The 27,225-nt window shown below is 32.5% G+C and overlaps 2 protein-coding genes across 5 annotated transcripts; one reads left to right on the forward strand and one right to left on the reverse strand.

The window, feature by feature from the left end:
* Window positions 1–245: 245 nt before the first annotated feature.
* LOC124910402 lies at window positions 246–4,298 on the reverse strand. 4 transcript variants are annotated; one of them, XM_047451037.1, is made up of 9 exons: window positions 4,113–4,298; window positions 3,789–3,986; window positions 3,469–3,616; window positions 3,233–3,383; window positions 3,026–3,151; window positions 2,864–2,944; window positions 2,089–2,278; window positions 1,742–2,012; window positions 246–725 (listed from the first exon to the last, which is right to left on the reverse strand). In XM_047451037.1, the coding sequence occupies exons 2-9, from the start codon at window positions 3,984–3,986 to the stop codon at window positions 460–462; spliced, it is 1,431 nt and encodes a 476-aa protein (XP_047306993.1). In that variant the 5' UTR covers window positions 4,113–4,298; the 3' UTR covers window positions 246–459. The 4 variants fall into 4 exon arrangements, with proteins under 4 accessions (XP_047306993.1, XP_047306994.1, XP_047306992.1 ...); XM_047451038.1 differs by having other exon boundaries at window positions 4,109–4,298; XM_047451036.1 differs by having other exon boundaries at window positions 3,789–3,989; window positions 4,100–4,298.
* Window positions 4,299–16,033: 11,735 nt separating this feature from the next.
* On the forward strand, window positions 16,034–18,147 carry LOC124945294 (quinone oxidoreductase-like protein 2 homolog). The gene is made up of 5 exons (XM_047485696.1): window positions 16,034–16,429; window positions 16,758–16,866; window positions 16,965–17,315; window positions 17,407–17,550; window positions 17,845–18,147. The coding sequence occupies exons 1-5, from the start codon at window positions 16,083–16,085 to the stop codon at window positions 17,935–17,937; spliced, it is 1,044 nt and encodes a 347-aa protein (XP_047341652.1). The 5' UTR covers window positions 16,034–16,082; the 3' UTR covers window positions 17,938–18,147.
* The last annotated feature ends 9,078 nt before the right edge of the window (window positions 18,148–27,225 follow it).

Consider the following 27,225-nt stretch of genomic DNA (forward strand, 5'->3'; position numbering starts at 1 on the left):
TTTATTAATAAAAAAAAATTAAAAAACAAAAATTTTACAGGGACAATTAAAAAACAAAAATTTTACAGGGACCAAAAAGACATCAGATCGATGGGGACTCTTATTTATAAATTAACTCATACCTACTCATTTTATTAGTTGAGATCAATCTTTGGATTTAAGATTTTTTACCAATTTGTTAGGGAAAATGCTAATGAACAGAGACACATGTTATGTACAAAACTTTTTGTGAAGTTAAACTAATCTTCTAGAAGCTCATGCATGTAGCTTTTACACTGGTTGAAGAAAGAATTACATGAGATTGGATGAAACTTTGCAAACAAGTAACTAGTTTTGAATATTTCCTTTTTCCCTTTCTTAAGGGCAAGAGAATGGATACAACAAATGAGGTGGGAGACACAATTATGTAACCAAAAGAGACTCAAAAAAAGAAAATTAGTAATAATGATGATGACATTTTCAGTTAGACCATACATGGACTAAGCCATGACTGTTGCCAGTGTAGATTTCATTGCGATCTTCGTCGTAGAAAAGAGCAGTTATGTCTTCAAGTGCTTCTGCAGCAGTACTTCTCATACTCAAAGGTTGGATCCTTTTCTTAGATCTGCAAGTGTTTCCATTAGAGCAGTCGCCACAGCCACAATCCAAAACAGGAGAGCTGTTGCCTGTCCTTATTTTAGCTAGGCATTTCCCTGTCAAGATATTGCTTATATTGATAGAACCAGCTGTATGAAAAAGGCGACAAACCGTTAATAACATAGAAAAAAGGATATATAACGCATCAATCGAGTATGTTCCTCAAATGTAATTATAATATAAGAAATACTCCAACTCATTTATGTGATGGCACAAGTATGTGATGGTTTGAAAAGCCTTGTTATTCCAATATTTCATCCATCAATCATTCAAATCATAAACTAAAATACAAGAATAAATACTCTTTCTATTGTACTGCTTCACACTAATTTATCCAACATCTCATCACCAATCAGTTCTTCCATCAAATCATTAACAAAGATAACAAACTACTCTTTAGAGCTTGTTGTAAGATGTTTGAAAATAATTTGGTTTATTTGATGTAAAAAGTGGCTTAATTGGATAATTTTGTAGAATGGACAAAATATCCTTAGTATTTAATATTTTAAAATGTTATAGAGACTATAAAGTAAGGGTAATTTGGTACTTGGGGTTGATAATTGAAATTATGAGATTGGAGAGTGATGGTTGATAAGATTATGGTTTTATTTGGGGAACGACCAAGCCAGGGGAGGAAAGGGGCTAAGTGTTCAGTTAGGGCGCAGGTAGTCCCTTAGAATGAACCAACAACTCCACTGCAATTCTAGCAAACCTACCTCTCTTCCCTGATTCTGTGTTGAAATAGTCCCAAATAATCCACACATCAACCAAGCTCTTTCTGTATTTTTTACAACCTCTTACCCAACTAACTCACTTTTTAATTAAAGATGATTTCTTTCTAGAAATCCCCCAGATTATTTTGAAATAACCCCACATCAAACAATCCCTTACTTTGCATGCTAATATAGTAAAATGAAGAAGTTAATAACATGACTACAAAAGTTGTTGATCCAATTGAAAAAGTTTATAAGAATTGAATCCACGTAAGATAAAACAACACAAAAAAATAACATGCAGATAATGCGGTACGTTTGGGTATCTGAAATGGGAGTAGTAATGTATTACTATTCATTAAAAAATAGATAATGAGTCTTAAGATGCATACCATTTCCTTCTGACAATGGATCGTCCGTATCAGCTTTGCAGTAAGAAATTATAAGATCCTGATCACTCGTGATATATATATTGTTTGTGTTGCAATCAGGATGCGACAAAAGGTGATCCTCAAATGACGTCACAAGTTCTCCACGGAAGTTCCAAACAGCCACTGTACTATCTCTAAACGTCAGGAACAACTGGTTCTCATAGAGAAATATAAACGCTGATGGAGTCTTAAACTTAGCTTTGCTAACTTCAGTCAGCTCGGAATTGCGAACCTGTAAATAATAACACTCAGATATTTAAAGATTGTTCATATAAATATGTATTGGTACCACAAAGAAGGCTCCTTACATCCAAAATCTGGAGATTCTCATCTTCCTGCTTGACAAGAAGCTTTTCATTGAACTGCTCAATGAAATCTACATTTTTATTTCGGTGAAGTAGATGATTGAAAGATTTAAGGACTGTACCATCCTCTATTGAAAGAATCTTCAGAGGTACATGGCCACTAGCTTTGAAAATTAACAACATTATGCCTGGGCTGCTCTCATGATAAAATAACATGGTCAGTATGACAAGCACATAGTAGTCTAAATGAATAGACTAATAGAAGCAGACAGAACGATTGAAATAAACAATAGGAACTTCTTTGATAGAATTGAGACAAAAAACTAAATGGTCCAGGTGCATGAATTTTGAATTTGTGCAATAGCTCTTAATTGAATATTCAGTTTTAGAGCCCAACTCATAAAAGAACAAACTTCATACAAATGCATTATCTCGAAGGGAACATTAATATCATGGATGAACTTTTTTGAGAATTTGAGGTGGAAAACAGCCGAATTGATAGAAAGTAAAGTGAGGTTGAGAAGGAAAAATAGGATGGTTATGAGATATAAATCAGTGTATGAAAGAAAAAACCTTGTTTATTCGATTGCATGTGATCATTCAAATTTAGCAAAAGACATAATTTAATGGGATAATGTCTATTTTTCTCCCTGAACTTTCATGTAAGTCAGATCTTGGCTTAGGAAAAACATAATATGGAATCAGCAATTTGAGCATAGTCAGCCAAACAAATTACTACTGATTTACAACGTTATTTATAAAGGACAAAAAAGTATACCTGATCTTGATCTCTTGAACATTCTTGTCTGAAATAGAGTACAACATTGAATAGTTTTTCAAGTCAAACACCTTGTATATGCTGGACACAAGACAAGATTCAATAAGGATGCTTTTGCAACAAGTTTGTAATAAAGAGTGCTTATCTATACGAGAAATTCACCTATCTTGTGCAGAATATGTGAGCACCTTTCCATTCACATCATCAAACTCTACAAATCCAGGCCATTTCAACGACTCTGATTCAAAGAGAGCGAAACCTGCATCTGGCTTACCCCTTCTAATATATCTGTAAAATTTTCAGGACAGTGTAAGAGTAGAACAAGATACAGAAAAACATGAAAGTGAAATATACAAAAACATCACATACTCGATTCTTGTGGTTCTGCATTTCAAAGAACTAAAATTGTCCGAAGCATAAACCGAGACTGTAATTAGTGAATCATTGTTTTTGTTGTAAAACAAGCTTCTTATAACTTCATCAGGACTGATATTCAAGAAGCATATCCTCTGATTAGCCTCTACAGAAGAAAAAATTGTAAGGTGTTTCCTTCAACAGAAGATAGCATACAACCAAAATCTAGAAAGTGAGTAGCAATACTCTACCTCGACTAAATGCAGCACAGACACCGGACTGTGCAAGTGCAAATACAATATCATGAGCTGCTACTATCTCAATGATTTTAGACCTCTTTCTTAGAAAAGACAGTACCATGCCACACTGCCCCTTTGGATCATGGGTGTCATATTCTTCCTGAAAGAAGAGGCATAAGATGGATTAGAAGAAAAAAAACATGTAAATAAAACGGAGCCCTAATTTTCTCAACCAACCTTACACAGATAAACAAAACCTATTTACATATTGATTCAAAATCAAGAGCTAATCTGAACATATGAATCACAAGAGCAAAAACCCATAACAAAACCTGCAAGCGGATGTTCCTAAATCTCTCCTCAGCATCACTCATACTAAAGGCACGACCTCGCTTCGAGCAAATCTCTCTCTTTTGAAGCTTTTTCACGCTATTGACAAGCCCATCAACCCCAATGCGGGGCCGTTTCTTTGCCACTACTCGACGGACACCGCAAGGCCGAGGACTGGCAGTGATTCGCCTCCCTTCCATCTGCTACCACAACAAAACACAAAGACTTGCTAATGAAATCTCTGATACGAAATCTCTAAAATTTATACACGCGTTAACATTGAGCTTCAAAGAATAAAAGGATAAACCCTAACTTTACAAACCCACAACTAAAAGTAGAATTAGGTAGTATATCGCCGAACTTCCACGGTAATCACTCAATCGACACAGAACAAGACTTTGATTCTTTCGATCTTTCTATCTCTCCATTCACCACATCGTGTTGAACGACTACGATCAATATGCACCACCACCCTTCACTGGTATCCCGATTGAAAAGAGAGGAGAGAGAGAGAGAGAGAGAGCTCTTGGTGTAGTAATGCCGGGTTTAAATAGTGCTGCTGAGTGCTTTCCGATTCTTATTCCTAACTCGGTTTTCAAATCGTCGCTCGTGCCCCCATCTTTTATTGCACCGTTTGGTTAGATATTTATTTAATTATAATTTGCTCAAAATTAATATTTTTTAATATGTATTAAATGAGAGTTATTTAAAATTGAATTTATTAAATCCTGGTTACAATAGCAATAAATATTATTAAAATTAAAGTGATTTTTGTTCTTTTATTGTAAAATTATTTAAGACTTGTTCAAATATTTTTAGATTAATATTTTGATTATAATGAAATTTTAATTTATTTGATTTAAAATCACAATTTATATTAATTTCTAAATTATTATCCTTCTATGTGACCAGGTATGTATTAGTCTTAAAACATTTTTTTTATATTTTTGTTATTTTTGATCATATAGGTTGTTACCTATTTTTGCTGATTTTTAATTGTTTGTAATATATTAGTTTATTATAAATATTTTTGGATTCCCAAAAAAAAAATACAATAAAACATTCATACTTTTTTGCCTGGGAAAAATGATACAATTTGATATTTTTTTTTAATATTTTATATTTGACATCACACTAATTATTAGTTTAGCTTATTTATATATCATTACAAATCTTTAATTAAATAATTATGTATAAACACCTCTAACTAATTAAGAACTAAAATTTATTTAGAAATCAAAATATATTGGAAAAACATAACAAACTTATATATATATATATATAGATATATATATATATATATATAAAAGTTTATTTATATATCATTACAATTCTTTAATTAAGAAGAACTAGCATAACATCATTGGTCTCTTAAGCCGATGACATCATTGGTCTCTTAAGTCGATTTTTACAACACCACTATTTTGGGGGAAATTTGACGAAATAATCCTCGTAAGAGGATTATTTTCAAACTTAGCATAGAATAAATAATTTTTTCAAATATAACATTTTCCCTATGCAAAAAGACCTTATTGCCCTTAAATTAAAAAAAAACAGTTTCTTTTCTCCTTTCCTTCTCCCCTTCAGCCGTTTTCCCTCCCTCTCCACTTTTCATATTTCCAAACACTCCCCAAAGACGACCGATCCAAGCCCCCTCTCCCCGACGACGATCCAAGCCCCCGAAACCCCACCTCTCCCCGACGACGATTCAAGCCCACGAAACCCCACCTCTCCCCCGACCCCCAACGACTATCTGAACCCCCGACGACGATCCAAGTAGGACGATCCAAGTAGAACGATCATCGCTGCAAAGAGCGATCCAACAAACCAAGGAAACCGGAACGTCTCCAACATTCAAGTTAGTTTTCTATGTTTCCGTTGCCTTCGTTGCCTTCGTCGTTTCACCGTTGAAATGGAATAATGTTTAAGGTTTCGTCGTTTAGAGTCTAGGGTGTAGGTTAGGTCGTGGATGAATGGTTTTAGAGCTTGGTTGATTGGTTTTACGGTGGAATATACATTTGTCGCAGGCGACTGCGCATCTGCGACAGATGCGCAGTCGCCTGCGACAGATGCGCAGTCGTCTGCAATAGTTTTCGGCAGATGTATTTTAAACCCAAAACGATTCAGTCAACCTTCGACGATGCATTTGAAGCCTGGTTTTGTTGGATCGATCTTCGCAGCGATGATCGTTCTTTGTTCTGCTTGGATCGTCGTCGGGGGCTCGGATATGTCGTCGGGGGCTTGGACAGTCGCCGGGAGTCGGGGTAGCGGTGGGGTTTCGTGGCTTGGATCGTCGTCGGGGAGAGGTGGGTCGTGGGCTTGGATCGGTCGTCGTCGGAGAGGAGGCAGTTTAGAAATATCAAAAGAGGAGAGAGAGTGAAAACTAAAGGGGAGAAGGGAAGGAGAAAGGAAAGAGACTGTTTTTTTATTATTATTTAAGGGCAATAATGTCTTTTTGCATAGAGAAAGGGTTATATTTGAAAATTTTATTTAACATATACTAAATTTAGAAATAACTCTCTTATGAGGGTTATTTCGTCAAATTTCCCCTATTTTGGTGGGGCAACAAACTTATATATCTAACGTGGGCTGATTCCATGAATTTGATAAGCCGTCTTGGGATTCTGAGCCAAATTTTTCAGAGCGTAGTGCAAATATTTTTTTTTTCTTAATTATGCAAATAAAAAGGTTAAGATTACATGAACAATCTGAAAAGATTTCGAGACTTGAAAAACGTTTTTATAAATCAAAGCTGGTAAAGAGATTAGGGAAGTTGAAGCACAATGTGCTTTGTCCTTCGCGAATGAATTCAGATAAAAGGAATGGGTATATGCTGGTTGGATATCTTTTCTTTTCAAATTTTCCTCAAATCTTTTTGGAGTATATCCTAAACCAAAGTGGTCCGAGTGGTAGAATGATTGGGGGAGTGAAGGTATGGCAATCGGGTATAAGCCCATGCTACGGAAATATCCCATTTTATACATCATTCTTATAGAGGGGTGACTAAATGTGCTAAAGTTGGGATCATTAAATGAGTCTTTACCTCCTCAGAAGATTGGACATATCTCGAACCCATTTAGTTCAACCTATAGGGCATCAATATGAGTTGATCCGATGACAAAGTATCGTCAGTCTCACCGTTAACCGTGATAACTTAGTCATTGGCTATGAATCTCAGTTTTTAATGGAGTATGGAGACTATAGATTTAGTTTGATGTAGCCATGGTCTTCCTAAAATAAGATTGTAGGATAGTTACATGTTTATGACAAAGAAGTCAACTTGGAATGTATGTTAGCTACTTGGATTGTACATTTTAGACAACCCATTAGTTAGTGTCACGAGCTATCGAAACCTCTGATACACCCTCTCACGTCAATCCCACGAGCCTCACTATTTTATGTGATATATACATTTGGGGTTGTGGTTCTTGAATTTAAATTTGAATGTTTTCAATATAGTAAATTTAATTCAACCAAACAACTTTTAATTATGTTAATAGTAAATCTTAACTAACAATTTAAATTTAAAGAAATTAAATTGTAAATGAAATATATTAAAACTCAAATGTATCCAATTGAAAATTATAAATAAAATTAAGACAAAATTAGAGTTTATAGTGAGCCTTAAATTCTTCTTAAAATGCTAGAACCTTCTTTAATAACCTCACACACGAAAATGAAAAACAATTGTGAATATCATTTAAGCTTTTTGCTCATTTTTTCTCGTCCTCCTTTGTATTTATAGTGATTCTTGCCCCTCCACAATGTAATTTGTCATTGTTAAGAAAGAAATTAAGAATTTATACTTGAACCACTACTAGTTTTTCCTCGGATCATTTAGGATTTTGGGGCTTTAATTCTATTTTTTTCTCTTTATTTTCCTTCCTTTAAAAGTACAAATAAATTAAAATTAAAATTAATATATATTTATATATTTATTTTATTTGCCTATTTATTTGCTTAAACAAACTAACATTAATATATATAAGCCTATTTATTTGTTTATTTATTTTACTAACACATATAAAATAAAATAATATTTTTAATAATAGATTAAATTATTTAAAATTAAACCTATTTATAAAACTATTATTTATTTTATTTTCAATACTTTATCTTATTAATAATAGTTAGATAAAATTTATTTTAGTTATAATAGATATGATATTACCCAAAATAAATTTTAATTTCCTTGTAACGAGCCCATACAATATTTAAAAAGAAAATATTTTTATAGGATCGGGAATATTAAAAATAATAAATTTAGGGAACAAAAATGAGTGTCTACAATACTCACATATTTATCTTGTTTGGGTAGATGTTGTCGACAAGGCTAAGACACTCTACAAATCTAACCTCATCAAGGTCATAACGATTGACGAGTCAGAAGACGATGAAACGACATATGACGAGACATGCTCTGATTCTTATGACAGCTCTCTAGATTTTTTTTTCATTTTTATCTATCTTGTTTTATCACTTTACTACGTGTACGAATCTGTTGTGTACACGAATAATATTATCTAGTTTGTATGGACTATCTTATCAATATTAATCGAATTTAGAAATTGAATGTCTGTTTTAATCCTAGGACATTGTTTGCATGGCCGAAAAATATTTTGTTATCTTACTTGATTAAGCAACTCTAGAGTTTCTTATATATTTGTGTTATCAGAATATCTCATCTGATGAAGACGATAATTTCAACAATGACGTCTACTCTTTTGTCCATTATATCGATCACACTGATGTGACTCCTAATAGACTTGGACCCATCACACTCATTGAGTCGGGTTCAGACAACGACTTTTATCCCTCGAATTTTGACTCAAGTTTGCTAGTAGATATAGAGCCTTTAGAGATGGACGTATCTCACTACGATCACCTATTTGAGGGGATATACATGGATGTCGACGGTGAACATGAAGGTATTTATAATGACGCGCCCATAGAGGAAGAGGCAATAGCGAGTAAGGAACCTACTACATCGCAAATGACTTCATTTACCACTAATATCGAGCCCACATAGTTTGATGGCTATTCTTTGAACATAGATTTTGATATGAGATTCAAGTTCGATAATGACATAGTCTTGAATCTTGATCGTTAGGGAGGAGGCTAGAGTCGATTCAGATGATTCCCACATCGAGACGGATCCCTCGGAAGACCCCGATTATGCGTTTAATTGTTAATTTTCTTATGCATATATTTATATCTATTTTTGTACCATGTATGATCTTTTGTGTGCTTGGGTAAGTGATATATATTACTCTATGTCTATGTTTGTAAAAAACCATCCTTCGTAATGCTCTTTTTGATAAGGTAAATCAAATTATCAAGTTTCGAACGTCTATTTCTATTTAGGACATGTTTTCATTTATTATGATTAAATATAAAATGAATCTAAATGAGAAATTAAAATAGAACCCTAATATGTGATTTTTGTTACAAGGCGTTTGTACCTCCCTAATTACATGTCTCCGCAAAGAGATCCTTCCACATGCAAGTTTATTTAAACCGTGATTACGAACATTGAAATGGTTGAAACTTCAAACCCACCTCTAGAAATTTTTCGTCTAAGTTCCATGAGAGGTAGGAAAGATGAAAGCTATGAGGACTGTTATCATAAAAATATCAGAGGACATTCATGTTTTCAACACGAATTCCATGAGGCTAGTAGTGTAGCCAACTCATGTAACTACTACCCAAGTTTATCCTCTTCCAGCTCAAGGAATTATTCTTCATACCTCATTTATACAACCCATTAACACTTAGGTGCATGAATGAGTAATGTTTAATCTACCAATCATAGCTGTTAACGAACAACCCCCACACCCAAAACATATACGAGTACCTACTGTTGTGCATGCTCGACAAAACCGAGCCTAAAGTTCTAGGGCTCCTACTAAGAATGACAAACCTTCTAAGTATGAAGACTATGGAAGCGATGAAGACGGATACAACCATGCCTCTCTATAGGTCAATGCAATCAATCTAACTCCACCGGAGAGACACATTTGTTGAATCCCTACCACAACCGTTCCTACTGGTGCTGTTGTCACTATTGCTATTGCTGATGGAGTATTTGTGCATTTACAAGAATGTCATACTCTAATTACTGATATGAAAGCAACAAAAGCATAAATGCAGTTTGTACGCATTTTTTATAGGGAAGAATACCAATTTTATCGCTGAACTATAATGGAATATTCACGTATATCACTAAACTAATTTTTGTTCACTTATACCACTCACTGAAGTTGAGAATAATATTCATCTATGTCACTACTCCACCAAACCTCTAACCCCGTTAAATTTCTGTTAAATGAGAGGACAAGTAGAATTAACATGTCATCTTTTTTAATTAATATATTGACATGTCAAATTTTTTAATTAATATATATTATATATATTTTTATTTATTTAAAATTCTAAATAATAAAACATTTACAAAGTCATTAATAATTTCCTTCTCCCGCCCTAATTAACTAAACACACCATTCTTCTTCTCCGATTCTTGTTTTTCAGATGATTCGATTTCTCAAATAAAGGAACCGAAGGGAGACTGACGAGTTAGCGAGAGAATTGAGGGCAATGTGAGATGAGATTTTGATTTCAGAACCCTATCACGACGAACTTTGACATTTAGCTGAGTCTTAGACCTCAACTTTTTCTTCTTACTTCCACCAGTCTCAAACAAAGTTCACAATGAACAATGATGACATGTAATGAAGTTTACAAATCTTCTTCTTTCTGTTGAAGACTTAATTCTGGATTATTATTCTTGTTCTCTTCCTATATGCTTCTTTATCTCTTCAGAGTTTGTTCTCATTTCTCTTCCTATATTTCTGGATTATTGTTCTGTTTTAAAAAGATGAATCTATCTGATTAATTAGGGTTTATATTATCAACAAAAATGCATTATCAGGATATCATTTACTTATCTCTGTTTTAGAAAGGTGAATCTATCTGATTGATTAGGTGAATCAGATAAGAATGGTGGGTTTAGTTAATTAGGTCAGGAAAGAGAAATTATTAATGACTTTGTAAATGTTTTATTATTTAGAATTTTAAATAAATAAATAAATATATAATATATATTAATTAAAAAAAGATGACATGTCAATATATTAATGGAAAAGATGACATGTCAATTCCATATGTCATTTCATTTAACAGAAACTTAACGGGGTTAGAGGTTTGGTGGAGTAGTGAAATAGATGAATATTAATCTCAACTTCAGTGGTATGAGCGAACAAAATTTAGTTCAGTGATATACGTGAATATTCCATTATAGTTCAGTGATAAAATTGGCATTCTTCCCGTTTTTTATCTCGCTCCCATTTTTTATAAACAACTTCTCTCTTTCCATGATGATAGAATCTTTCCTATTACAAATTTTCATCCATTCGAATGCCCCGTCTTTAAGTGTGTTTTGCGATCCGAAATTGGTCGGTTTCATTCCTACCTATCATTTCGAGTGTTCCACCCATGGAGGAGATGCAACGAAGGATTTGAATGATAGACTTGACCCGTGCACTATTTTTATAAAAGATTTTTTTATATAGAAGTTATGTTATATAATCCCTTGGCCTTCCTCTCGAATTTCATAAAAAAGTTGTCAGAAAAACTATCCATGTAAGATGTTGTCATATCTTAGAGATGAAGAACCAAAATATAGTTTACATATACTTTTTGTTTGGCCCGTAAATATTTTAGATTAGTATATATGGAAACGTATTAATCTAATTGACTTAAAGAGTCGACACTTTAGTTTACTTCACAAAGAAACTAAAGGAAATAAAATAAGAGTATTCTCGTATTAAGGGTCTAGTGCTTAATTATGTATTAAGAAAGGGTCGTAGCGCTATGTCCTATACGCCTATCCAAAATGAAAGTCTCTACTCGAATGTAGTTGACCATTGAATTTTGTGAAGGTTTGTTGCACATACATTATGAGTTCAGAACTTTTTTATTTGTGAATATCATAACCTTGTGTCAAAATTAAGGGATTTGCCATATTCCTTACTTAAAAAGATGACTATAAGTTTCCATTAGGTTTATACAAGGTTGATATAAAGTTATTGAATTATATTGGTTTTCATTATCATATCTTATGTCTATCCAATAGGCTAACCTTATTTCTTGTTCAAAAATAACTCCAAATGTCCATTAGGTTTTAGACAAAGATGATATAATGAAACCTTGATTGCATCTTGGGATATGCGAACATCAATGTGAATATGCCAATTTGAATTTTATTTGTTTGCTTGTTCAAACTATAAATCCTTGTAGGAAAGGAGTTCACGAGTATCATTAAGATGAGAATTGATGATTTCAGATAATTGGACCCCCCTTATGACAAAACCAAAGTCAATAAACTTTTCAAAAATGTTTGAATATTTTTGAAAGTTTTGTGTATGTCAAGAATATTTTTAGGAGCACGCTACACTCAAGTTTGAAATTTTCGGAGTTTTAGAACTTCAGATATGACACTACAAACATGAGTGTTTTCCAAACGTGCTCCGAAACTTCTGGAAAATTTCGTGGAGATCAATAACAGTTTTATGGACCCGTTGTAGAAATTTCATAATTTTCAACAAAAGTGTAAAAGTCGAGATATGAGATCTTAAAGTTAGGTCATTTTCTAAATAGGTCCTACAAATTGTGTAAATATATTATTTTGTAGAAAATAATATTTTTGACAATCTTTAAATTTTTGGAATTTTTCTAAATTGATTTTTCTAAAATAAGACTACAGGTTTGGTAATTTCGTTTGAGGCCAGAATCCTTTGAACCAAGGGCATGAGAAACTTCACAAAGTTCCTAGGATCATTTTGAACATCATCCCGAAGTGTCATTCAATCGGGGTGAGCTCCCATTTAATCAAAACAATTTTGTCATCAAGACGAGTTTTCTGGTTTTAGGCTTTTATGAAGCTTTAGGAGTTTGCCAATAACTTCCTTATACTTTATATGGTTGAATGGAATAATAATATGAATACTGGATTTTCGTTTTGACCAATTCAATAACTGAAAGTTTTTATTTTTTATAAAAAAATTGGTTTTTGATCAAACATGGTCGTGATGGATTAGAACTTGTCTAAATATGTTCTCAACATCATTATAAACATGATGATAAACTTTTTGGGTTGTTGTTTTTGAGCAATAATTCAAGAATAGACAACCCAATTTTGAAAATTTTCAAATTCAAATTTAGGGGTGTCTGATTTATGTTGATTTATTGAGTTTTGCTTCAACATAAAGCTTATAAATGATCTTAGGATCATTTTCCATTCAAGAAATTAGATAACAAGGCTGTATATGATTCTGTCAAAACTAAAATATAAAATTTCAATTATAAACTAATAGATGGAATTAGAGGGTGATTGGAAGCTTACTTGGAGTTGGAGAACACTCCTTAACTCTTAGGGAAGCTTCATGAACACATGAATCAAAGCCTTAAGGCCTTGTCCAAAAATGTCGAAAATCTAGAAAACTTAAAGCTTTAATGGTAGATTTTAAATTTAGAGTTTGATTGAGGGCTTGAGAGTGGATCTCCTCTCTTTGGTTTACTCAAGGGAGGCTATTTATAGCCTCCCAAGGTCGATTCATCAATCAAGTGGGTTGTATTAAGTCAAATAGCCATTGATGACATTTTGGCTGTTTTCCAACCAATTACCGATGTAGGTTATGATGACGCCTCTAAATATAGGGGAACTGATCATCGGAGTAGGGTGATCATTTCACCTTATGAACGAAGTCAAAAGGTGGAGAAATGACAAAGTTCCATCTTAAAAAAATCAAAGATGGATATGTTCTTATCCAGTTCGTCGTCACGAGAAAGAAGACAAACTACACAAGAAACGGCATCGTTTTGGGCGCAAATTCAAACGGGGGACGCTCTGTTGGCATTTCGTTTGAGTTTTGGCTGCATTCGGGTGTTCTGTCGCGTTTCGGCTAACGGCGCTGAGACGTTCGTCTGTTGATCCTCTACTTCGCGAACGCGCTTCTCCTCCATTGTAGCGGGCAACGCGGATGATTATCATGCATTGGATGAGTTTCCAACGTTTATCCGAAGGCTGTGGCTTCTAATACACCGATTCTTACAAATCCCGACCATATATGATCACAGTTAATATTCAGCCTTGAGTTTGTTTGAAATTGATTTTTTTCAATCATTTTTTTTTCAATTTTTGTAAACCTATAAAATAAAAAATATTTTTAATAAACATGACATTTATTTTGCCAATTTATTATTTTTTTGATATATTTTTGAGGTTTAATAAATAATTTATTTGGGATAAAAGTGATAAAGTATTTATCCTAAATTATTTATTTTAATCATTTTAATTTTTTTATAATGAATTTAAGATAAAATGTGTATAACATTTATCCTAAATTATTTTATTTATTTCCTAATCATTATTTTAAAATTTATAAATTGAGTACGCAAAAATTTTAGTGTTTACAATCATGTTGATTATTAATTTTAAATTATAAAATATTTTTAAAAATTATAATATAAATTCAGGATGTTAATTATTTGAGTTGTAATATGGTAATTAAGTATAATAATAAATATAAATTTAATAGGTTCACAAATTAATTTTTAAAATAAATCGTCACTAAAACTTTTAGAAATATCAATAAGGATTGTTGAAATTTTTTTTACATAAGGCTATTATTTTATATATATTATTTTAATCATTAATTTTTATATTAATATATATAATTATTAAATCTTTTTATATATACATAATATATATATAAAACAAAATTTAAAAATAATTTATATAAAATATATAATATATTATCTATAATTATTAAATATTATATATATATATATAATATATATTTTAATAAATAATTTAAGAATTAAAAGTAAGCTTAAAATTTCATCCAAAATAATTTTTGCCTTTGTTTATATAAAATTTTGTTTATATAAAATGTATAGATAAAATAAATAATATATTATATATATATATATATATATAAATAAAAGAGATTTAATAATTATATATATAAATATTAAAATTAATAATAAAATATAATATATATATATATATATAAAAGAGATTTAATAACTATATAAATTTAAAAATTAAAAATTAAAAATAATAATATATATAATTTAATATTTATTAATTAAATATTATTTTATTATTAATTAATTTATATTCTTTTAATTTTTTTTATGTCATGATCAGGACTAAAACGAAACTCATTACATTAACATGATTGTTGTTTAAAACGCGATTTCCTTGTTATCATGTACGTACCCGACCCTTAATAAGTTTGAAAAGCTGTTTCCTCGCTTATCAGTTGGCCTCCGAATCCATATTTGAGCTATTTACTTTTTTTCCTCTACTGGTGAGGTACTTAGACGAAAGACAAGAAAGATAGTAACTAACCGAAATTACTGGAGTATACCTCTCTTTTTGATTTGATTTCTTTATACTATTTTGTTTTTTTATATCAACTTAAACTATTTTAAAATTATTTCATCTTTTTAAAAACTAATATTTATATATTATAATGTATAAAATAATTTAATATTAATTCTATAATTAATAATTTTATTTTTATTTATATTATAAGAAACAAAAAAAATACTACACTAAAACATTATAGTAAAATAAAATTCTCAAATAAATTATTTAATAAATATTAATTTTAAAATAAAAATTTTAATGTAAATGATAAATTCTTTAATAATATATATATTTTAATGAACTTTTATTTTATTGGGAGGAAATGACCCTTAAAAACTTAAAAAGGCCTTAAATGCGGAAAGTGACAACACATTTATTTTTTTTGGACGAAAATACTGACGCAACTAACCTGAAGTTGCGTGTAATTTTTTATTTTTTTATTTTTCAAAAAAATTTAATTATGATTTTTTTTTTAAAGAAAATGCCCTAGTTGTGTCACGCAATCGTCACGCAACCCCAGTTGCGTCACGCAATCGCGAGACGAAAAAAAAAATTATCTTGCGATTCCGGTTGCGTCACGCAACTTCCGACATAAGCAAAATCGTTCAAAAACAGTAAAAGAGATCACCAACATTTTTTTTAAGCACTGCACTTTCCGCATTTAAGACTTTTTGAAGGCCATTTCCTCACATTTCCCCTTTTATTAGTTATTAATTAATACACATTAAAATACATAAAAATTTACAAAAGGTCCTGTCTCGTAGATAAGATATACATACGCATCACTAAATGACCAAAATCACCTACATCTCAAATAAAAGAATAAGAATCGGTTCAAAATTGAGTTAGAATCGAATCAACAATGGAGGCTCTAGTATGCAGGAAGATAGGTGATCCGACAGAGGCTCCGAACTCATCTGATAACTCTGCTTTCGCACTCGAAACCTGCCATCCAATCCCTAAGCTGGATTGGTCGACTGCCGTCAGAATTAGGGTCAAAGCAACGAGCTTGAATTACGGCAATTACCTTCAAATTCTTGGTAAGTACCAAGAGAAACCTCCTTTGCCTTTTATCCCAGGTTCCGATTATTCCGGGATCGTCGATTCCATCGGTCCAAAGGTCTCCAAGTTCAAAGTCGGTGATCGTGTCTGTTCTTTTGCTCCCCTAGGAAGTTTCGCACAATTCATCGTCGCCGATGAGACTGACTTGTAAGTTTTGTTTTTTTTGTAAATTTCTGTCAGAGATTCTACATTTTAATTCATCAATTGCTTCAGAAAGGGGTAATGATGGTTTGGTTTTGGTGGAACCGTTTTGAGAAGTGGGTTTATTCGTAATTGCTAGCATTTTGATTCATCTCGTTGTATGTTATATCTCATTTCAAACCACAATGACACATAATTTCGATTGTCAATCCTGGGAATTTCAAATTGTATCAGATGTGATCTTCTTATCTCAAAATGGTGGCAAATGAATTTTGATCATCTCACCGATTCTACTTTAGAATATCACCAATAAATACCAATGTCTTCATAACAGGCTTCCAGTACCTGATGGATGTGATTTAGTTGCTGCTGGTGCACTTCCGGTTGTCTATGGAACATCACATGTGGGCCTCGCTCATAGAGCTAATTTAAAGTCTGGTCAGGTACCAGTTGTTTGTTCTCTACAGCCATTTTGTTTCTTTAGTCTGATGTTGCATCGTTTACTGATGGAGATGTGCCATTTTGGTGATGAAATTGTTAGGTTTTGCTAGTTCTTGGTGCAGCCGGAGGTGTTGGTGTTGCAGCTGTACAAATTGGAAAGGCTTGCGGGGCAGTTGTGATTGCTGTTGCTAGGGGAGATGATAAGATACAGTTTTTGAAATCTATAGGCGCTGACTTTGTTGTTGACTCAAGCAAAAGTGATATAATTGCAAGCATCAAGGGATTCCTTAATGAAAGAAATCTCAAAGGAGTAGATGTTTTATATGATCCAGTTGGGGGTAAGCTTACAAAAGATGCATTGAAGCTATTGAAATGGGGAGCGCAGATTTTGGTCATAGGATTTGCAAGCGGAGAAGTTCCTGTCATTCCTGCAAATATTGCTCTCGTAAAGGTACCCTACCAATAAATCTATAATAGTACTGTTCGTGTTATATCTAGATTTTCTTTTGTCACTGCGTCCTTGCATATGCGCCAATTTGCAGAATTGGACGATTCATGGATTGTACTGGGGAAGTTATAAAATTCATCAACCGGGTGTGTTGGAGGATTCTCTGAAGGAGCTATTGTCTTGGTTAGCAAGTGGAAAAATATCCATTAATATCTCCCATGCTTACAGCCTCAAGGAGGTCAGTTCTGTTTAAGTTTTTATATTTGTTGTCTTCTGATGTTATTCATCAATTTTATCCTAACCCAACGTAAGCATATGAAGAGTTTAGTTCATAAATTTGAGGCTTGTGGCAAGATTCATAGTTTCCAAAGGTTGTTATGAAGTGAAAATTAAACCTCCTTAATTTTCTTTCCACTAGATCATCTCATGTTGCATTTTGTTTTGCTGGTATTACTATCCATCTTTTTATATCCCATTTTGCCACATAAATGGAGAAATGCTGTAATTTAACTATAGAAGTTTTTCTTGCCAGGCCAACCTTGCATTTGCTGCAATAAGAGACAGGAAAGTTATAGGAAAGGTGATGATAATCTGTGATAACAAAGCTGCAAAATCCAAGCTTTAGTGTGACAGTTGGGGAATAGTAGAATTTCCTTCTGGAATGCATCTGTTTTTGTAATAAACTATAAAGACACCTGTTAATGTAATATACAAATAAAACATAGAGAGTTTGCTGTTAACAATAACGAAATAAGTTGTGATTTCTTCACATTGGAATTTACCTGTTTTAAATTTTAGATTTCAATAATGTGTTATCAGGGTCATTGTTCTTGCACTTGTGATGCTAGAAACATAGCTGCAATCCTAACATTGCCTTTAAAAGCAGGAACACTCATTTTTTTACTTCTAAATTTATAATTTTTAAAATTTTGAGATAATAAATTATTTAAAAATGTTATTTCTATACACTCATTGTAAAAATTAAACTAAAGAATTAATTTGGAGAAATTAATTTAGAATCAATATCGTATTGATTAATAAATATTGTATAATTTTTAAATAAAATTGAAATGTTCTAAAATTAATCATTTATATATATATATATATATATATATATATATATATATATATATATATATATATATATTATGAGAGTTGGAGTTATTTAATAAAATTAAATAAATTGTTTATGTTATTTTTATTATGAGAAATGATTGGAAAAGGAGAATTAGAAAAGAATGATGTGACGCAATTAATTAAAAAATAATAAATTTTTTATTTTTTTTTTCCACATTATTATTTCGATACTACCCATGCAGGCGAAATATATATATATATATAAGAGGTTAAGATTTCTTTATATTGTGAACGAGCAATATTAAAAAAAATATAATGTAGGTAATAAAATATATTTATTATTTGGGTTTTAGAGATTTTTAAATATATTATATTTGATTTTTTTTGGTTATATTTACTAGTAAATAAATTAAAAAAAAAATAGATTGTTTATTAATTTTAAAAGTTAATAATATTATATAAATATTTTTTTCATTTATTTTAATAAAAATATCTTTATTTATTTTATCTTTCTAATTTTAATTATTATTATAAAAAACAAATTTATTACAAACAAACATTTCAAAATATGTAATTCTTTTTAAATTACTTTATATCATATTATATATTTTATAAATAATAAGTTAATAATTTTTTTTATGAGAAGAATACTAAATTTATTCATTAAATTTGAAGTAATTTCTTATAATTATCCACAATCTAAAAATTTGTTTTTGTTCATATAATCTTGTAAATTTTCTCAAATTTATTCAAACAGATAAAAAAAAATAAACTTCTTTAATATTTGTCATATTAATGTTGTAATAATTTAAATTTTATTTACCTAATTTATAAATTTTAAAAATAATTATTTTAAATAAATAAAGTTAAGATAATTAAAATTAAAGTAAAATAATGATTAAATAATTAATTAGAATAATTATTATAATAATTAAACCTCAATTAATTAAAATAATGGACAAGAAAAATAAATAAAATGATTTCAAATAAATATTATATTTATTTTATCTCAAACTAATTTGAAGGTATAAAAAAATTAAAATAAAAAATTTAGGATAAATATTGTATATATTTTATCCCAAATAAATATTATGTCTATTTAAAATAATTTTTTTTTGTTGAACATAAAGACAAAGGGACGTAAGAAAAATTAATTTCAACCAAGCCCTAAGGCTGAAAATGGAGCGTAATGTCACAGGTAGGGGTAGAGAAAATTACCGATATTAAAGGTATATCGAAAATACCGTACCGTAATATATCGAAAATATCGACTTTTAAAGTATATCGAAAAAAAGGTAAGGTATGATACCGATATCGTATATTATTAGTACGGTAAAGGTATGAGATTTTTAAAATTTTGATATATCGAGATATACCGAAATACCGAAATAGTATTTATAAGTATTTATATATATTAACTTATAAGGAAATAATTAAATAAATTTGAAATTAATTTAATTATAGAAATATAATTTTTGAATAATATCAATATATAATTATAGTGAAATATTATTAAATATATGCAATCTCTACCTTACCGATATGATTGATTTTTTTTTAAAATTAATATATTTTTTAGGTATCAAAGGTATAATACCGATACCGTACCAAAAATAAGGTATACCGAAATTAAGGTAAGATAAAAGTATAAATTTTATGTATACCGAAATTAAGGTATATCGAAACAAGGTATACCGAAATCAAGGTAAGGTAAAAATATGCATTTTTTGCATACCGAATTTTAGGTAAGGTATAAGGTATGAATAAAATATTAAGGTATACCGTACCGACCTACCCTAGTCACGGGATGAAATTCGACCCGTGTGGCACTAGGCTTAATCGACACAAATTCTAGCTAGTAAGCCCTTTTACACAATGTAAGAAGAACTTAGAGAGAGAAAAAAAATTGAGAATAAAAATTGTATATTAAATACTTGGTAATTACAATGAAATATCTTTGAGGTATTTATAGGACTTACAACGTATTAAATTATGAATTGTCTTTCAATTACAATTTAATTACACTAATTTAGGATATATCTTCATTAATTAGAATATTCATTCCTAAGTTATAATATATCTTCTAATCTTTTCCTTAATTAGAATATATATCTTCTAATCTCTCCCTTAATTAAAATATTTCTTCTAATCTCTTCCTTAATTAGAATATTCATTGGGCCTATTTAGGCGATTGGGCCTCCCATTGGGCTTGGGATATTAGCGCACTGTGAGGCCAAGACTTTAGTGAGCCTCGACATCCCCTATATTGGGTCGTGACACTAATAGTTCATAACATTCTCCCCCACCTAAGTCGTGGTCGTCCTCGGCTCGACCTTGGATCGACACTCTTCAATCTTCTGCCTGAATTTCCACAAGATATTCTCTCGTTCCCAACAATTCTCGACACCCGATAAACCTTTCCCCCATGCCGCTCGATTTTAAACGGTCTTTCGTACCTACGCACAAGCCACTTGAACAAATATTGTAGACACTTACATTGATGCATGAGTAATTTCCCTATTCCTTGGTCCTCCTCCTTGAACCCGACTGCACGCCTCTTCAGATCTGCCCATTTCTTCATCTTCCTAGTGTCTTCGTCCAAAGATGCCCGAGCAAGATCTACTTTATCTCCTAAGGATTTGGTGAGAGTGAATGTGGACTGACTTTGACCAACGTAACTTGTGGTTAAACTTTCTGAAGTTGATGGTTGTGTGGTGTCTTTGGCCTTGAGCCCCTCGAAGGCTTTGACACACGCTATCTGGACTTCCTCGAGTACTTCTTTTCCCTTGAACCCGTCCCCATCATCCATCTTAGAAAAAATGGAAAATGTCTCTTTCCCACATTTGTAACCTCAACTAAACCACATTGCTGAGAACATGCACATACCCTCTAATTATCACTCTAGTCTTTTCGTGATCCAAAATAATTAAGGAATCAGAATGAGGAACTATGCAAGCGCGTACCTGATCGAACCATTGAAGTCCCAACACTACATCGTAGTCATCCATAGGGACTAATGTAAATGAGACTGTCCCATTCCAGTCTCCAATCCTAGTGTGCACTTTCTTAGCATCTTCTATCATCGGCTTGACTGTTGTACTCACAAAATTTACCGTCCCTCTTGTTGGGTGGATGCGAATACCCAACACCTTGGCCACTCCTTCATGCATAAATTTGTAAGTAGCTCAAGTATCCACTAGTGCTTTGATGCGCCTTCCTCCGATCAAGGCATCCACGAACATGGAGCCCCTCTTTGTTCCCTTGATCAGTTCCGCAATACTAGCCTTCACAGCATTGAGTAGTCATAAGGATCTTATTTAAGTCTCTTCTTCCTCATTAGAGGACTCAGTTCCTTTAACCGTTGTAACATTTTCCCCCTTAAACGGGTACATAAACTTTATGTGATTGTGAGCATAAAAAAATATAACAGGCTCTTAGCTTACCCGATTCGTTGGCTTGCCTCCCTGAGTTGTTGTGTGGATGCCCCTTCTTGGGTGGGCGGTCTCCCCCACCTTTCTCCTTATCATGTGGGCGGTCTCCCCCACCTTCCTCCTCATCATCCCTAAGGATCTTTGGCCTGTCCACAGACGCTTTGAGTTTGATCAGTCTTTCTACAACTGTAATTACCTCAGAGACGTTCTACACCTTAGCCCTTTACAACTCCAACTATGCCCAAGTTTTTAGGCCATTAACAAATGCGAACAGAGCCTCCTGTTCCGTTAAACTAGGTAACTCGAGTATCAACTCCTGGAACTCCTTCACATATTCCTTGATGGTCCTGTTGTGCACAAGTTGACTTAGCCACTTCCTAGCTTCGAAATTGGCGTTCTCTAGGAAGAATTAGCGCTTGAACTCGGTCTTGAAGTCTTTCCAAGTTTCCACCTTCAGCGTACCTCGTTCAATATCTGCTTCCCGCCTCCTCCACCACATTAGTGCCATCTCTATAAGAAAGAATGGTGTTGTTTCCAACTTAGTACGATCATCGAATATGCTTGATGTCCGAAAATACCTCCCCATGTTCCAAAGGAAGTCCTCCACTTCCTTTGCACTTCTCGAGACTTTGAATGGAGTTGGTTTGAGAACATTCATCCGATGAGGTGCCACACCTATATGCTCCCCTCCATTCCACCTAATCCGACCTTCCATCGCATCGAGCCTCCCCATCGTTTCCCTTAGGAGAGCGTCGATCATCGCATGAGTTTCTCCTTAGATTGTCTCAAGTATTTACTTTTCCTGTCAGATATTATTAATCTCCCCTCGAACCAATCCCATCACTTCATCACGAATGCTACGATTCAAATTGTTAATGATTCTCATAACTTCATTCTCCAACTGTTTACTTTTCTCATCTAACACTGTCACTTTATCGGCCACCGTGCTAAACACTTTGAGAGCTTCTTAGTGCCGCTCATGCCTCTTCAAGCCGGGTCACCTGCGCTTCCATGGAAGCACCTCTCTTGATGAACTTATCCCTCTTGTATCCCTTATCCTTATATTGGCCGGTCGGAACCTTAGTGACGATGGTACCTGAATTCATCTCTTGCAGCTTGAATGCGGAAGCACAACTTAGCTCTAATACCACTTGTCACAAGATTAAATTCGACCCGTGTGGAACTAGGCTAGATCGACGCAGATTCTAGCTAGTAAGCCCTTTTACACAATGTAAGAAGAACTTAGAGAGATAGAAGTTGAGAATAAGAATTGTATATTAAATACTTGGTAATTACAATGAAATATCTTTAAGATATTTATAGGACTTACAACGTATTAAATTAGAAATTGTCTTCCAATTACAATTTAATTACACTAATTTAGGATATCTCTTCCTTAATTAGAATATCCCTCCTAAGTTATAAAATATCTTTTAATCTCTTCTTTAATTAGAATATATCTTCTAATCTCTTCCTTAATTAGAATATCTCTTCTAATCTCTTCCTTAATTAGAATATACATTGGGCCTATTTAGGCGATTGGGTCTCCCCTTGGGTTTGGGATATTAGTGCACTGTGAGGCCAAGACTTTAATGAGCCTCTACATCCCCTAAGGGTCGTAACAGTAATCTATATTAGTTGAAATTAGGAGAATTCAGTGCAGCAAACCCTCTAGCCATCAGATGAGCACCCAAGCTTCATCCAACGAATAATAGAGGACCGTGTAGTCCACTGTAACGGAAGAGAAGCACTTCCGCGCAACACTTGATCAATTAACGCACGCCTCAACGTCGTTAGCCTAGACGCGAACAGAATGCCCAAGTGTTTGTATTTCAACCAAAAACAACGTTGTTTCTCCTATAGTTTATCTTCTTCCTCGTGACGAACAACCATCATCATCTGCCGAAACTTTTGATTTTTTTTAAAAAGTGGAACTCAGTTGATACTCAACCAAAATGGTTGATTCGAAAGCTGAAATGATCAAATGCTTTATTATCGCATATATCAATCAACTAGATAAAGTCATTAATAGAGTTTTGTCTGAAATCTGATCCACTTGGTAGATCAACCGATCTTGTGAGGCTATAAATAGCTCCCTCTAGGCAAACCGAATGCAAGTATCACAATCTCAAGCCCTCAATAAATCCCATAAAAAATTCACCAAGTTTTTAAAACTTTTTTCTTGAAAACTTTGAAACTTTGTATAAGGCTGTAATCTCGGATTTGTGTATTCACATAGCTTCTAAAAGAGTTCAGGAGTATTCTCCAACTCACAGTAAAATTCTAATCATGCTGTAATTCAGTTTATGAATTCAAATTGAGATTTTTACATTTTAGTTTGACCAATTTTATATACTACTTGATTGTTCAATTTGATGATTGTAAAACGAGCCTGAAATCACTTACAAGCTTTCTGTCGAAACTAAATTAAATCATTTGATCTAAATCAAAAGTACCCAAATTTGATTTTCAAAATTTTCAAAATATGGTTTCTGTTCTTGAGTTACAACTAAAAGATAGTGATCTAAAACTATTTTAACACATTTTTAAGGATGTTAGGAGTATATTCAGACCAATTCCAAGTAATCTCAATTATGTTTGATCAAAAACTAATTTTTTTATAAAAATAAAAATTTCAGTTCTTGAATTGGTAAAGTAAACAGCTAGTAATCATGTTTTGGTCTCATTCGATCCTATGAGGTATAATGAAGCTTACAAGCAAGCTTCTTACACTTCATTAAACCTTAAGAATAAAATAAAACACGTTTTTACCTTAAAACTGTTTGACTTGAATGGAACATCATCCTGATCGAATAATGCATCGTGATGGTGTTATAAATAATTCTTGGGGCTAGACGAAGCTTCTCATGCATTCAGATCAAAGTATTAATCCCTAGTCAAAATCATCAAACCTGTAGTTTGACGTTCTTGAAGTCTGACCGAGGGCTTGACCTGGGTTCGATTTCCAATTGAGAAAATCGGACCCTCCCCTACACCCGATCAAGAAAATTCTAGCATGGGCTTAATTTTCAATCGAAAAATAAATCCGACATGGTTTTCGACTGAGGATTTCTAGTCCCAACCGATAGTTTCCCGCATTTCGACTAAGAGCTCCCCGCACCCGACCGAAGATTATTCTAGGACCGAGAACTTCCCGCACCTTGACTGAGAGCTCCTCGCACTCGATCAAGCATTCCTAGCCTAGGACCGAGAGCTCTTCGTACCCGATAGAGAGGTCTCAACCCAGGACTGAGGAGTTTTAGCCCGAGACTGATGGATTGACACCCTCGACCGAGAGGACCGGTCCTAGGGTCAATTTGATTGAGAATTTTAATTTCAATTTTTTTTTTTTAAATTGGAAGTCCCAAACCGTTTTCTAAAAATCTAAAATAATAGAAAAAAATTCAAAATATTTTTTTAGAATATTTTCTCAAAAAATATTTTGATAAGGGTCTGTTTGAGATTTATTTCTAAATTCTAATGCCTAAAACTGATATTATTCAGGTACTTTCCTCAATAATCATCGACATCAATCACATCACCAACATTTAAATATTATTTTACAATTTTAAATTGAAGAATAACCTGTGCATGTCTAGAACTTGAAAATAATTTGTTAAATAAAACGTAATAAAAACAAATTTTTAAAAGCTAAGATTTAATAAATTAGAGACTGTTATTTAACAGGTAAAAAGGATATAGTGCGAAAGCCCTTTCACGAGTATCACCAAACACTAAATACAAAAGAATCTCTAGTCAAATATACGTTTGTACACGTATACAAAACGTTCTTTTGATTTTAAATTTAAAATCAATTAATGACTCTTTCATCAAATAAATATTCTTTTAAATTAATATAAAATACAGATTTCTCTTAATCAAGTTATGATTTAATTATCCTAAATCTAAAATATTGTTTAAAATTTGATCAAAAGATTAATTATTGTTGTAATTAATTTTAAAATGCGAGGACATATTTTTATAAATATTTTTAAAATAATGTTTTATTAAAAAGATTTTCGACACGCAAACCAATGTTGAAATTTATCGAACCTCATACTTTTCCGGGACAAGGAGTTTCTAGGGGTTAGAACTTTCTAGCGACTCTATCGGAGATTAAATTGTTTAACTCAAAATCATAAAATTTGGCTATTGAAAAACGTTTTTATTACGTTTTCAAATTAATAGACACATCTAAAAAGATATATCACCTAGAAGATGCATAGAGTTTTATCCTAATAAATGTCTAGACCTATAAATGATATATAACCCTAATTACTCTCAAAAGTAAACGATAGAATTCAGTACTTATACAAGTTTATGTGCAAAGATTGTCGATGAAGAACGAATACTTGGTACAAACTGAGTGATGTTACAAGAGTTTAACCTATAATGTTTGGGATCGACCCTTCTCTTTGGCAATGAGCCATCCAATAGGTATGTATTGTGAAGTTAAGAAAAAATTCTCGATTGAGTTGATACTTCCTAGTTTATGACAGTGTTAACCTCCCTCCACTATCAGTGAGTGATACTCTCTTATGATTCACCGTAACACAAAAATCATGGATACTCTAAATCCAAGTTAGTTGTTTGACGTTCCTGAACAATTAAACATCGTCACTAAAACCCTTGGGTGACTATTATATATGTATTATGTGAATGCATCTATAGACAAATGAACATATGTGAGTATGTCTCCTTTTCAAAACAATAACATTCATGTAAATTGCTTTGTACATCCCATCGCAGACAATGTCTATTCTGGACAATACAGCTTTAATCTCGTGGATCGAGAACTTCCATGAAAATGGGTGGAATCATAGGATTTACGAGTTAACCCCTATCATGAGGTTCATCAAATTTAAAATAAATAAGAACTTCATGATGCAAATGCAAAGAAGATGGAACTCTATCTTAGGAACCTTCTTCATGGGAGACAGACATATGTGCCCTACCATAAAGGAATTCAGGGCTAACTTATTAATAGGAAACACAAATATTTCACATCTCAAACCTTTGTAGAATCCATGTCATTAAGAAACTACTACAACAAGAATTTAGATATACAAAAGAGACATCCAAAAGTATCTTGAGAAATGCCACCACTGACTTCTATAAATGGACCAAAATAGAGGTTAAGAATGGAGAAATTCTTTTAATCCTAAGCTTGTCAATGATGATAAGGACTGTAATACTGGATCACTTCTCCTGGCCCCATTAGGTAATAAACCATCCTTTAAAATCTTAGAGATAGCCTATCATGTATGCATATGAAACAAAGACCCATCAGGTCTCATCCTAGTAGAAACACTGATGGGACTAAATAAATCACTTCTAACCTCCACCATGAACAAAAGATGCTCACCCCTAGTATTTTATATATGGTTTCTCCATAAACTCGAGCG

The sequence above is a fragment of the Impatiens glandulifera genome, chromosome 7 (genome assembly GCF_907164915.1).
Source record: "Impatiens glandulifera chromosome 7, dImpGla2.1, whole genome shotgun sequence".
NCBI lineage: Eukaryota > Viridiplantae > Streptophyta > Magnoliopsida > Ericales > Balsaminaceae > Impatiens > Impatiens glandulifera.